At 37.0% G+C, this 14,383-nt stretch overlaps 1 protein-coding gene across 2 annotated transcripts; it reads right to left on the reverse strand.

The window, feature by feature from the left end:
* Positions 1 to 887: 887 nt before the first annotated feature.
* Positions 888 to 13,400, reverse strand: LOC104600300 (putative glucose-6-phosphate 1-epimerase). 2 transcript variants are annotated; one of them, XM_010263173.3, is made up of 8 exons: positions 12,216 to 13,400; positions 11,895 to 11,969; positions 11,207 to 11,263; positions 10,818 to 10,981; positions 4,340 to 4,474; positions 1,891 to 1,993; positions 1,573 to 1,672; positions 888 to 1,293 (listed from the first exon to the last, which is right to left on the reverse strand). In XM_010263173.3, the coding sequence occupies exons 1-8, from the start codon at positions 12,324 to 12,326 to the stop codon at positions 1,106 to 1,108; spliced, it is 933 nt and encodes a 310-aa protein (XP_010261475.1). In that variant the 5' UTR covers positions 12,327 to 13,400; the 3' UTR covers positions 888 to 1,105. The 2 variants fall into 2 exon arrangements, with proteins under 2 accessions (XP_010261475.1, XP_088751583.1); XM_088895457.1 differs by having other exon boundaries at positions 11,900 to 11,969; positions 12,216 to 13,385.
* Positions 13,401 to 14,383: the final 983 nt, after the last annotated feature.

Below are 14,383 nucleotides of genomic sequence, written 5' to 3' on the forward strand. Positions count from 1 at the left end.
GTTCCTATAATTTCAAGGATAGATACTTTGAACCATTCTTGACAATGCTAGTGTGTAAATAAGAGAAACGAAAAGGGATAGCCTGCAGTTCTAGATGATAAAGGTGTGACTGTCATTTGAGTTGTGACTGATATGCAACAGGTTTGGGGAATCCACCATTCAGTCTTCATTAACAAACATATTTTGCTTGTTACAATCATTCAATCTGTAGGATTTTACCTGGATGGTGTACAAGACTTGTACTGGGGGTTGGAGTTCGTTGCTTTCTCGTCTGCATTCTTTGGTGTTTGAATCTGGCGAATGTCAACGTACTAAGCGAGGGAGGCTCTTCCGAGAGTTCTAGTAGACTACCTCGCAATCTCACAATTTTCTTTCTAAAATGTCTTTGATGTTTAATAAATTTGCAACTATTGATGGAGAATTGTGTTAGTTTCAGATTTGTAAAAAGAATTTTAATGTGGCAGCATAAACGATTAAACGGGTCATTTCGTTCTTGTACAATCTCCAACTTGGCTGTTGGAAGTGGAACGCTCGAGCCATCTTTTAGCCTACATTATGCTCAAGGAGACGAGGACTAGCCTACTGGTTCAGGGAAACCGTTTCGTTTTCTTGGTGTTGTTTACAACTTTACATTGTATGTTCTAGATTATTTTTTCTATTGGAATCGGCTGTCTTTCGTGGTGTCTGCTATGTTAAAGTAGAAATCTTTCCTTCAACCAAAAGAAAAAGGGAAAAAAAAAAAACTAAAGATGGAGGTCAAAAACTTGTTTTTCTTTCGGATGCATCTGTTTGTTCTGGGTTCCCTTGCTTTTATTTGGATCAGAAAAAGGAAATAACTAAACAGAAGTCCTGAGACAGCCTGCCCCTGCTCTATACTCAATATCTAGTTCCCTCAAAAAACTGAGAGTCGTAATTCTTTTAAACCGCTTCAGTAACATGCATGATTTTTCATTTTTTCACTACGCACAGAATTGATTAAAACTTAACTTTAGATCCAATATTACATTAATATATGATACTATGTAACCTCAACGTCTCACTAGATGTGCAACAGGTTTATTCGTTCTTGATGGTCTGCTTTCAGCTTCAGAAACCTTTCTGCTGATTAAAGGTGCTCACTGCAGTAGCTTGAAGGAACAACTGAGAGATCCAACCGCCCCGTCCACTCCTCGCCTGGCTTCAAGGTGATGGGCTTCTCGATTGCTGCACCATCAACGCAAAGCATTTGCTTGTACTCCTCGTCGCCAAGATCTACTATGGATTTGGATTTCTTTTCCCATGGGTTCCATACCACTGTAAATGAAACCTTGCGAGGCTTAGAAAAAGAAATGGTGCGGACCAATATCAACAAGTTAAAATGACCCACCAACTGGACAGTTGGAAATCCCTGGGCCAGGCACCTGGGGCTTTCTGGGGCTAGCAATGATCGCCCCTACAGGCTACAGTAGAGAGATGCAGGTGCAGCAAATGATTGAAGGAGACACCATTATGGAAACTGGTTATCCATCTGGTGTGCCATTATAATACTGACAGTTGTTTCTTTTAAATTTTACCAGAGAAAAGATCGCATACCAACATCTGGAAGTCCTTCCTTTTTTATGACAAAAGTCTGCTTCTTCCCATGGTCAAGGACTGCAACTACATTCGGGGAGCTGAGATAAACTCGATCAACCTGCTATCAAAAGATCCTTAGAAAACCAGAGTCCTCAGCTCACGCCATAGTTCAGGTGCATTCAAAACTATTTGATTTGATAGTTGTAACTTAGGTTGATCAGAAACTTTTCAAGTATAGTGCAAGAAAGCTCCCATGTCAACTTGTTTGAGTGAGCAGGGAGGGGGATGATAGATGCTTGATCACCTTGAAAAAGAACCATCATTTACAAGAATTACCTCAAATTCAAAAGTAATGGCATCTCCTTGTTCTGTAAATCGTTCTCTTTGACAAAGGTTGTCAAGATAGTCGAGTGTTTCCAATCCTTCTATCCTTACTTCACTGTAAATGTACAAATGATTTGCATAATTACAAATGGACAAATAGAAACATACTGGAACCATTCACTATAAAAAGTAGATACAAGAAATAATTTTTCCAAATAAACTTAAAAGTTACCACCAGTGGTTTTTTGAGATTATTATGGTTGTGACCCCCCAGAAACCTCTTGTTGCCAACCCACTAAAAGCAGATAATAGAGCATACCGGAGGTTAATATAGAGAAACATTATTTCTTCTTCCCCCCCTCCTCTCATCCTGATTACCCCCATCCCCACCCTCTATAAAGCTGTCAGAAAAATAAAAAAACGCAAGGCTATATTTGGTTTGAAAGAAAATAAGAGAAACAGAAAGAAAACTGTATTAAATGGAAATATTATAAACTGTAGTTAATTGATTAATTTACAAACACATTGTAAAATAAGTTTTCCTCAGTAGCCAGTATCATTTTTTTTTATCAAAAACGAATTCATTAGCAACTTCATTAAATCAGGAAAAGGATGATTACAAAGAAGAAGACAAGCACTCTTGTCTTCCAAATACAGCTTGAGCCCTAAAGAAAAAGAAAAGGAAATGAAAACAGTAATTTACAATTTGGCCCAAAACATTGAGTCCCTTTCTACCCCTTGTTTAGCTAATCCATCAGCCAAAGAATTAGCTGATCTTTGAACCCACCTCATCTTCACTTCCATCTCCCTCACCAGCCACTGAAACTTTTTCCTCTCATTACTGTAATTCCATAGGCTAATATTATCTTTATTCAGCCACCCTATTACCACCTCCGAGTCCCCTTCAATTATGAGTTTTCTGATATTCATCTCCTTGGCTTTCTGGATCCCTTCCATAACTGCATAAATCTCAGCTCTAAGGGAGTCCCCCACTCCAATTGGGCCTGAGTACAAGGCAGAAATAACCCCATTCTCACCCCTGAAGACACCTCCAACCCCTAACTGTCCAGGGTTCCCTCTACTACTCCCATCAAAGTTTAGTTTTAAAAATCCAGCAGGTGGGGGGGTCCAGGGCACACTCACTACTGATTTTCTCTTTGAATAGTTTGCAATTTCACCCCACTTCCCTAGCATGTCATTCACTGTGTAATCTGAAAATAGCACTAAGGATTTCAGCCATTGTACAATCCTCGTACGAATTGTAGCCCTCAGCTCATCAGCCTCCCTCTCAATTTCTGAAAAGATCCTGAAGTTTCTTTCTTCCCATAGTGACCAACATACTGCAGCCCTCAGTCCCCTCCACATAGTCTTTCCTCTTTTCACTCTCCACCTGAAAAAAGAAGGGGAGAATAGACTTTGCATGTCTGGTGGGGGATTCCAGCTACACCCAAAGAGAGAAAAAACCCACTCCCAAACAGACTTTGCAAATTGGCAAGACACCAACAAGTGGAAACTAGTTTCCCCCTCCACTTTGCAGAGAACACACCAATGAGGTGACAAGCAAGTATTGGGTCTCTTATTTTGGAGCAAATCACCAGTGTTAATTCTTTCCAGATAGGCTTCCCAACAAAAACTACCAACCTTGGGAGGAATTAGTCTGCACCAAACCTCCTTAATCGGGAAAGGGGGGTCACAGGATTAGTGGACTGGCTTAAAACTCTAAATAAGGATGCACAAGAAAAAGAGCCAGTTGGGGTAGGGGTCCAGATTCTAAAGTCCACCTTTGAAGGGTCTAAGAAGACATTATCAAGAAGATTGAGGAGGCTCGAAATACTATCGAGGTCTAAGTCCCTCACAGCGCTTCTCAGACCCAGGTTCCACCCAGGCCCAGAACTAGAAGAGGAAGGGGTGATGAAAGAAGAAACTGGCTCATTCTTTTAAAGTGGTAATAAACTGATCTTTTAAAGGTACAATCCCCATCCAAACCTGTGGGTGGTAATAAACAATGTGGTAATCTTTCAAAAACATGTGGTAATAAACAATGAATATTGTTAATCTTTCAAAAACAACTTTCTCAACTAAGAATGGGGTTTTGCATTCTAAAATTTAATACTTTCTGATGCTAAATAGTTGGATTTAAGGCTGAATTGAATTAAGTTGCTGATACCATGGTCATCATTAAAAAAGAGGCAATCAACAAGTTCTGTTCTGAAAATTTATATTAGCTTCTATGTTTACAAATTTCTGTTCTTGTAACTGGAAATAATTGATCCAGGATGCTGCAGTTGCACTTTTCACTGATCCTTGGTACATTAAATCAGGTTCAAAATTCAAATGAAAAGGTCTAGAAAAAAAAAACCCATTTATTATTGTGTCATGTATTCATGTCAATATCAGACAATAAATATGAATTTGGAATTGAAAGAGCAATATAATGTTTGTCACAGAGAATACATAATACCTTATATCAGAAACAGAGAAATATGTATGATAAGCGAATGAGAAACTAAATGGCTTGCCATTGATGTTCCTGATCCGTGATATCATGGTGAGATCACCATCTGCTGTAAGAGACACCCTAAGACGAAACTCGAAACTGAAAAAAACAATCCAGTATCATCCATTATGCTCAGAAAAAAAAATTCATATTTTGACATACAAAGAGAAGATTCAGCTACAAACTCAAGTAAACATGTAAATAAATACTATATCTGCAAGCACACATTTCGGCGAGCAAGATCAAGATAGGTGGGTTCCACCTAAGGTATCATTTACTACAAAGGATTTAGGTGGTTGCATGGTATGATGGAGGTTCCCAAATCTTTCACTTGTTGGTCATATTTATATACTTGTGGATTTCACATATAGCCTGTATACTAGCGGAGAGGGGCTTGTGCTAAGCACAGACCAAAAGACTCTAAATTGGTACCTTATTTATTTATAACTAATCAAAGTATGTGGTATATTTTTGTAAAAAAAAATAAAATTGTGAATTTACAAATACATTTTTCGAAGGAAAAATGTTTCTAAAACTCAAAATATATATATTTTTAAAAAAGGAAAAATCTATATAATATAAATTCATTTCTAATGATAATTGATTTAAAGTGACACATGCATTCATTCGAAGGACCACACTGAGAAAGAAGTATTATCAAAGTCAAACTTGATGCTATTCACTTGGGGAATTTAAGGTAAATTTGACTTGTGCAAGGTGCAAGGAAAACAAAGAAAGGGAAATCATCAATGCATAATTGGCATTTGCAATCTTTTTGATCTTACAACTTTCAGGTAGCCAAAGAGAAGAGGAAGAGTTTTGTGGAGGTGTTAGAGCTGCTTTGGTGTGGACTGTGGGAGGAATGAAATGCTAGAATCTTTAATGACAAGGAAAGGGATCAAACATGTGTGTTAGAAAGTATCTTATGTAGGGCTATAAGTTGGGTAAAATCCTTGGATCTGTTCTCCTACACTTTTGATGACATAAGGAGAAATTGGGAACAACTAGCTAAAAGTTCTGCAGTCAGAAGCAAGCTGGTGGTGGATTGGAAGTCTTCTGATGCAAGTGTCATTAAACTAAATTTTGATGGCAGTAGTTTGAGCAATCCGGGGCCATCTGGAATAGGGGGAGTCTTTAGAAATGACGAGGGTCAGATTGTAGCTCTATTTTCTGGTCCTATAGGGTTGGGAAACTCAGTAAATGCAGAACTCCAAGCTGTGTTTCAAGGAGCAGAATATGCAAGAGAGTTGGCAGTGGAGCATTTAATGATTGGAGGTGATTCCAAATTGGTTGTTGGATGGCTAAAAGAACCAGACACGGCAGCCTGGCCGTACAGGGGGACTTTGAGAAGATTTAAGTGGCTGACTTCAAATCTTTCAGTCACAGTTCAATGGGAGAGAAGATCGGCAAATGGGCCGGCAGACCTCCTAGCTAAACAAGGAGTACATAGGAATCAGCTCTTTTGGGCTCAGTTGTAAGCTTTATGATGTAGTTTGGAGGCTGCACCTCGTGCCTCTTAGTGGGGAATTGTATGATGTATACTTAGTTCTTTAATTAATAAAATTTTCATTATCATTATCTATCAAAGAAAAAATTGGCATTTGGCTAGTAACACAACCAAGAAATTATACTTCCATCTGTAAAGACAAAACACCATTCCTTTCAGCCATGTTTCATATAGCCAACATAAAACAGGAAATAACAATAGACCAAAATTAGCTAATAAGAGAGTCATCTTAAAGTAACTCAAGCCAGCATACGACTCCTGCTATGAAGGAGAAATTCAAGCTATGAAACTCATGTATGCTTGCCCGTTAAAAGAGATATCACTCTGTTTTTCCTATAATTGCTTATGGGGAGGAAATCCTATCATTAAACACCCTCTGATTCCGCATGGTCCAGCATATAACCACAGGAACCAACTTCCAAAGAATCAGTCCTCTCTTACTAAAAGCCTTACACCTCCAAGATGCAATGAGAGTCTCAAGATCTTTTGGAAGAACCATGTTCACACCAAATAATTTAAGTGCATCCAAATAAACAATATTGGCAATGTAAGGAGCATAATAAAACAAAATTGGTTTCACAATTCACTAAGAATAATTCTATAGATGATTGTATAACTGAAAAGTGTTGGATATCCAAGAATAATTTATCCAATTATAAACCTGACAACCTCATCTCAACAGAACCAAGAGAGGTATTTACACTTAGAAAAAAAATCGTCATTTTACATATAATTGAAGTGAACGTATTGGGCCAAATAGAAAAACATAATTTCACCAATTTCTAACAACAGGCAGGACTTTGTTCTTTTCTATTTTTTTCCTAAAATACATGAAATTAGATATAATCTCTCAAACATACTAAAATTTGTAAAAACAAAATGTTGTTTTATTCAATCAATAATGACTTAGTTAATATCTCATGAAGCCACACTTGAATCCATGCTATGCATCTTGGCTGATATACATATAATTTAAAATCTCAAGAAAGATTTTATCAATATATTCTTTGGTGCCAACTGTGAATTTCCTTTGCAAGAATCGGCAACCAAGTTGATCCTTTGCCATGAGATAAATTCTATCCATGACCTCATCCACAGAATTATATTTCTGAGATGGTAACTTCAGATTATCATGTCTCAGATCTACAGTGTCAAGGGATGAACCATGGGAGTTCTGACCATCTAGTTGAAACGATGCTGCATTTAGAATGGATGGTTGTAATTGGAAACGACCATCAAAGAGTAATCTCCCATTAGAGTTACCATAGTTTAGTGATTCATTCCCTACATCAGAGCAAGGCTTGATAGTTCTGATTGTGTTCAACCAAGGCTTGATAGGACCCAATGAATTAAGTCCCCTTGGGATTGCAGCACCATTCCAAAATGGACCTTGACTACCTTGTTCAAGTTGAAGGGAAATCGGGATCTCAAAATATGGTCGCCTTGGCTCCCTAGTAATTGACCCAAAGGGACTTTTACAAAGAGGAATTTACAGCTCTGTTGATTTTCAATAGCCACCACACCACCAAGATCCAGCACCTGCAACGATCTTAAGTTTCTACCCTATTTCTTCGATTATTTATCAAATTGATTTTGAATTTGGATTTATTATCAGATATCTGATTATTTATCAAATTGATTTTGAACTTAGGTCTTGCACGTACTAGTGTGATGTAGGACAGGAAGGAGAAGAATGGTGCTAGGGTGTATATGGTGGGTAAAGAAGGGAATTAAAGATCTGAATATGATAGAAAAATATTCAGATCAAGAGAAAGAGAAGAAAGACTGCACTGCACCTTTAGGCTATGTTTGGTTTGAAGGAAAAGGTAGGGAAAGGAAGAGAAACACAGGAAAACCTATACAAGGTTTGTAAAGGTTTTCCTACATTTCCCTTCCTTTCCCTACTTTTTCCTTCAAACCAAACACAGCCTTAGAAGAAAAGGAGAAAAAGAAGAAAGAGAAGAGATACTTGGAGCATGTTCCTACAACCACAATTCACTAAAACAAAACTTTTGTTCATCAAAACAACTCTTAAATCTCAAGCACATTTAACTCTGTATAGACTCTACGTAATGATGACCTGGACCTTTCTTTACAAACTCCAATTTGGGCTAGGAAACTAACCAAAAACAACTTCTAATTGCTTTAGAACCAAGGCAAATCCATAGGTAACCTATTATCAACACTCAAATAAGAAGTGCAATTCCTAAAACAACTCTAAATATCCATTGCCCGTTCTACTAAAACTAAAGAAATAAAAAATGAAAAAAAAAATTCAAAATTGATATAAAGAAGTAGAAAAACCCAAATCCCGCCATATACTAACAACCCTAACAAATATACAGCCATAGCTCTCTCAAAACATGTAGCATTTAAAAGAAACTGATATCATTTAATGGGTAACTCAATAACCTATCTGATAACACCAAAATCAGAAGTTTTGCCTCTTTAAAAATAGGTTGGAAGAGAAGTAAAAAGTGATGCAAACTTTTCAAATTTCTAAAACATCTACAGTCTATAGTAACACTTTGAACTAGTTTGGCCTTAACCCTATAAGAAGGTTAACTTTATTCATAAGATACTAACAAACTAAAAAATAAATTGTAAAATACTCAAGTTGACCAGAATCCCAAACACCTAAAGTTACAATTGTCAGTAGTGAAAGAATAAGAAGATTTATTTCCCCATGGATCTTTTTCCTTGTTTTCGTGTTTAAATCAAGGAACCAGTTCTACATTACTCTAATAGAAAGACACTAAATTTGAACAACTATTAAAGGTTTTTATTGAACAAAAAGTAACAATTGATGGCTTTTTGACCAAATTCTAGTCCCTTTGACAAAGGCCTATGAATACAGTTAGATAATTCCTAAACAGTTGCATATTGAAAGTGGAAGGAAAAGAAACTATCTTCACCGTGTAATTGTTTACAGTATTCTGGTAAGATGTCCTAATTACAGAAACCCTTAGTGACAAAGTTATATAAAACGAAATGGAATCTAAATAAGTGAGTAAAAAAGGAAGCAAAATCTGAAATTTGAATGACAGCAGGAAACCATGTTTTCTGGCAAATTGTCTACAGTTGATTTTCTTTTGCCAATGAATAGTTCTCTAAGATGATGTTTTGTAGCTAAGGACTTGGGGCTCCTGCAACTTTAATGAATCCCCTCAGGTAAGCTTCTTTAGACATCTATTACCTTCTTACATCCTTATCCTCCACTTAATCTATCATTTTCCCAAAATCCATTTCAAAATAATTTTTAGTGCACCTTCTCAGTTTGCTTTTCTGAAGCATTTCCCAACCAAAACACATACTTGAAGGTATATGCACCTCAAGGTTATTATACTGTATCCTGAGTGGAGGAAGACTGACACAGGATGCAAAGGAGCCAGTATTATTTTTCATTTATTTAAGCATCAATTTAAAATCAAAGAGAAAAATTAATTCAGCTCAATCACTCAACTCATGTCCTGAAGAGTCAAAACTTGTCCATTTGACTTGCTTTTGGTGTCATTAGATAGAAAATCATGGTGAGATCACCATCTGCTGTAAGAGACACCCTAAGACAAAACTTGAAACTGAAAAAAAACAATCCAGTATCATCCATTATGCTCAGAAAAATCGCATTTTGACAAACAAAGAGCAACATAGGTGGGTTCCACCTAAGGTATCATTTACTACAAAGGATTTAGGTGGTTGCATGGTATGATAGAGGTTCCCAAATCCTTCACTTGTTGGTCATATTTATGTACTTGTGGACTTCACTTCACATAGCCTGTATATTACTCCATGAGACCTTGTTTCCAAGGTGAGCTATCTACTAGAAATTCATGGTTAAGTACCAAGCAGTGATGCATGGACATGGGAATCAGAACCCAATGCCTATCCGGGAGTCCAACTCAGCAAAAAAAAAGAAGAACAAAGACTTGTGAACAGGTCTGCATAAAATTATAAACGTCCATATTTTAAAGGCCTATATTTGCCACTTAATTATGATTTCTTCAAATAATGGCATTCATTATGCATATTAGCTATTCATTTATGTTAAATAAGAAAATAGATAAAGGTAAGTTCTATGTTGAATTGTCCATCAAGAATCCACGATGTGTTAGAATCGGACACATATCTGAAATGGACATTTCATCCACTCAGGAGAGTCCATGCAACACTGGCACCAAGTGTTACCTTGGTATGTGGCAATGGTGCCAAGTATTCAAATACCAACAAGTGTCTCACATGTCAACCTTCATTTATGTTAAATAAGAAAATAGATAAAGGTAAGTTCTATGTTGAATTGTCCATCAAGAATCCATGATGTGTTAGAATCGGACACATATCTGAATGGACATTTCATCCACTCAGGAGAGTCCACGCAACACTGGTACCAAGTGTTACCTTGGTATGTGGCAATGGTGCCAAGTATTCAAGTACCAACAAGTGTCTCACATGTCAACCTTCAGAAATAATGGACATGGTAAAGATCAATAAATTATATAATATAACCAATATAATATATAAAGAATAACAAAGTTAAAAAAATTGAAAAATCACCTGGTACCTCATGGGCTTTTGCCCATTCCATGATACTTTGTTTAAGTGCCAGAACTTAGCTTTAGCTTGGAACATCAGCACATTATAAAAAGTGTCATATCAAGGAACTTGTATATCTAGAGCAGGTAATGGACATGTATTATTGGAAACTGGTCAGCTTCATTACTAATGGTTGAGAAATACAATCTCAACCAGGAAAACCAAGCAGGTTAGTCCTCAGCTTGGATAGTAGGCAATTGCCAAGCTGAAGCTAATGGGGCAACAGATTGGCAAGTCAGGAATTACTGTTCTATATGCAGAAAAATAGCAATCGCCCATTTTATAACTCCAGGTATCATTGTTTTTTATGCCAAAAGAAGTTTTCTATAATAGATGATTTGATACCTATGAGGCCAGCACTTGAGATCTTCTTCAGATGGTTTGAGTATCAAGTCAATAGAAGATTTGCCTTTGGAATCATTGAAGTGTAATGGTGAAGGGTTATCATCAAATGCCCAAATCTTGTTTCTTGCAAATCCATGTTGTTCCAGTGATCCACAGTTTCCAAACTTGACAATGAAATGCAATATGTCAGTTGGAAATGATTGACTTAGGGGGGTGTTCGACAATGTGAATGGTTTTATTTTCTAAAACAAAAACAACATCCATATCAGCAAAAATGTGCTGTTTTTGCTAACATGGAAGTCATCTTTGGTTTAGAAAACAAAACCACTCACATTGTCAATCACCCCCTTAATGTATGCCTTAATATCCATGAGCTTGGCTGGAATTACCTGTGGAAAACAAATAGGTATTCCTCCTCGCATTGCTTTTGGTGGCTTAAAGATTGCCTACATTAATTTAAAGAACAAGAACCAAATTAGGCATATATTCATATTCAACAGCTCAAGAAAATGCATATGAATCATCTTAGTAGGAAACAAATTTCAGTGGCATACATTGCTTTTCATTCTCAAAATTTAAATTGTTTTGGGCTTAATGACCATTCATTGGCATTTCCTACTAATATACATCCAGATAAATCGTCAATGTTAGTAAAGTCAGGTGATTAAGTGTTACGATTTAACCTTCAATTAACAAGAACAATTGCCTTGCTTCTGCAAAAGACACAGATGTATATTCTGCATCCATTAGCATACCAGCCATGCAAATGCCCACTGACTAATTAATAGGCTGTCAATACTGCCTGACCTTCCTGGGATTGGGAACCATAAAAATTAGATAATCCACTCACCCATTATGAAGGCTATTTATCTCCAACTGTCAATCGGTGTGTTGATTTTGTAAGTAAACTCTAGGACTTGATAAAACCATTAATTTACCACCAAAAATTATTAGCTGTAGAAACACAACAGAGCTGCTCAGAAGCTCTGTAAGAGAGATCTGACCACTTTATTTAAATATTGAACAAAACATTGAAGCACAAAGATCTACCATGATACAAGGAGAATAAAAAATAACCTTACTACTTGTGAAAAGGAGTTCTTCACCGCGATCATTCTTCCATGAAACGACCTGTCCTCCATGCAAGCTAACCTGGATTGGTAAAGGAGAAAAATTGAGAGATAAACAAGAACCATTTTCAGGAAAAAGAAAAGGCATAGAAAAGGTAAGACAATTCTAGAATCTAACGAATTGCCTATACAAAACATTTATTTGAAATTTTGAATGGCAACCAAAAAGTTCAAAAATGAAGTTCGGATTAAATACTTAAATTCAAGTTCTAAGCCAATTTGGAAATTCGACCACCAAACAATGCGAAGAGGAAGTAGATGATCTAACCCGAGCAGAAGCCCCTCGTGGGGAACGAAGCACGACCTGATCGATTCCATTCCAGTCCTTGGTAACTTCAATCGCTGCTTTCTGATCCCAGACTGCTGCTGAATGACCCATCTCAGAAATAGAAATAGGACATGAAAAACAAGACAAACACAGGACTCCTATCAAACAAGAATTTGAACAGAAGTCCCAGAAAGACAAAGGAGAGGAAAGCTAATTAATTAAGAAACCTATAGTCACTGAGACAGTTGAGATTCTGAACTTTCCCCCAACACCTTTCTTGTGACAAATCTATTATCTCGTGAATGAAAACTGAAAGAAATCTACCAACGTGACACCCTTATCTTCTCCGGTAAATTATCTTATTGCCACAATTGGAATTAAAAAGAAAATTTATCCGACAGAAGAAACTTGCTCCTCAGAATAACTAGTCAAAATGTAACAAATAGAGACAAAGAATAGAACGTTCAAAGTCCAAAACACAGATTCATCGGAAACCTGAAATGTACAAATTCCTCACAAAACCGTCGTCACATTTGGAATTTTGCATCACACGAATACACCCCAATACAGGAAGCAGTGGATCCTAACTCTCACGGAACTTCCCCGAATCAAAACCACCTACACTCTCTCTATCAAAGGAAGATAATCGGATACACAAAAAAAAGAGCCTAAATCCTAATAAATTAATAAATATATAATCACACCTATCTAGAACATCAATCACCACAATCCAAGTCCTATACCACTACCCAAAAGTTGATTTCTGATCAAAACCACTTGCAGAAATCTTAAGACAGGAGTTACGGATCCATAGCCCAAACTTTCTCAAGTTGCTAAAAATACCCAGTTTTCCCAATAAAACCCGGTTGGAGGGAGAAACTGTAAAGAAGAGGAAAGATCCCAAGATAAATGAAAAAGAATAAAAACCAAAGCCAAAGAAATACGTGGCAAAGAAAGAAGGGTCATGAGCAGCTTTCGCAGAAACATTCGAGCGCATTCAAGGCAAAGAAACGATAAAGGTCGGTATAGGGAACAAAGTGTCCAAAAGGAAAATGGGAAATTGATTAAATTAAAAATGGAGGGAAAACGGTATACTCTCTCTCTCTCGCTCTGTCACTCACTTGTAGTTGTATGTAGTTGCAGAGATCAAGGACATGTATTCATGGAGAAATGTGAAGTACTGGTGCGCTGTATAAACGGTCAATGTTCCCAAACAAAAAGGTTCTTTTTTAATTTTAATTTAACATATATTTGTAATTTGTAAATCAATTAAAAATTTAAAATTGAATGGAAGGAAAATCAGAAGAAAATTAATTATGACTAAAAAGCTTTTAAGAAGTGATTACAGAGGTAGGCTTTATTATAATGACTTGATATTGAGATGTTTTCACTTCCCAAATCCCACTGCTTTTAAGCAGTAGCAGATCCTGTGTGTGTGTCGTGTGTGTATGGCACTATGGCGTGGCGTCTTACGCTTATTGGGTTGGGCCTGGGCCTGGGCCTGGTTGGCGGAAAATTAGAGGAGCAGACAGTTGACCTTACCACCATTGATTCTACGCACACCACTCCCCCTAATCCTTGTCTTACGAGTTACGACACTGCTGCATTTGCATGAACCATGAAATCGTGTATGTTAGTAGCCACTTCCACGTGGCACGTGTTAGAACTAAGTTAATACCGTTAGAGATAGAGAACGCGCCCTCCGGTGTAAGGCTATCCATTGATGATTGATACATATCATATTAGTGACCCTTTATTACACCTTTCCGGGTTTTACCTGTTTCAAGGGTAGACAAGCTTAAACTAATATACTATATAAAAATAAATTTATTATTTTATATTTATATACATTTTAAACACATTAAACCGGATCCGGATGTGATTAAATCCGAATCACATAACCGACACAACCCAATATAACGGATTCTAACCGAAAGGTTTGGTAATCGGATCGGATGCTAAAAGTTGGCGAGGAAGAAAAGAACAAGTAACACTCTTTCTTTTACCAGCGCATATTAATAGTTCATCCTCGTGAACCGCTAAAATACGCTATATGAAGACTGGGAGGAGGATTCGGACTCCCCAGTCCCATTTGGAAAGGCGAATAAGAAGTAAGAAATGAAAAGGTAATGCCGGTATTTGGATTTCTTTTATGTTTTTCCGCTGTT

This window comes from Nelumbo nucifera, chromosome 1 (genome assembly GCF_055504915.1).
Source record: "Nelumbo nucifera cultivar China Antique chromosome 1, China Antique-T2T, whole genome shotgun sequence".
Classification (NCBI taxonomy): Eukaryota; Viridiplantae; Streptophyta; class Magnoliopsida; order Proteales; family Nelumbonaceae; genus Nelumbo; species Nelumbo nucifera.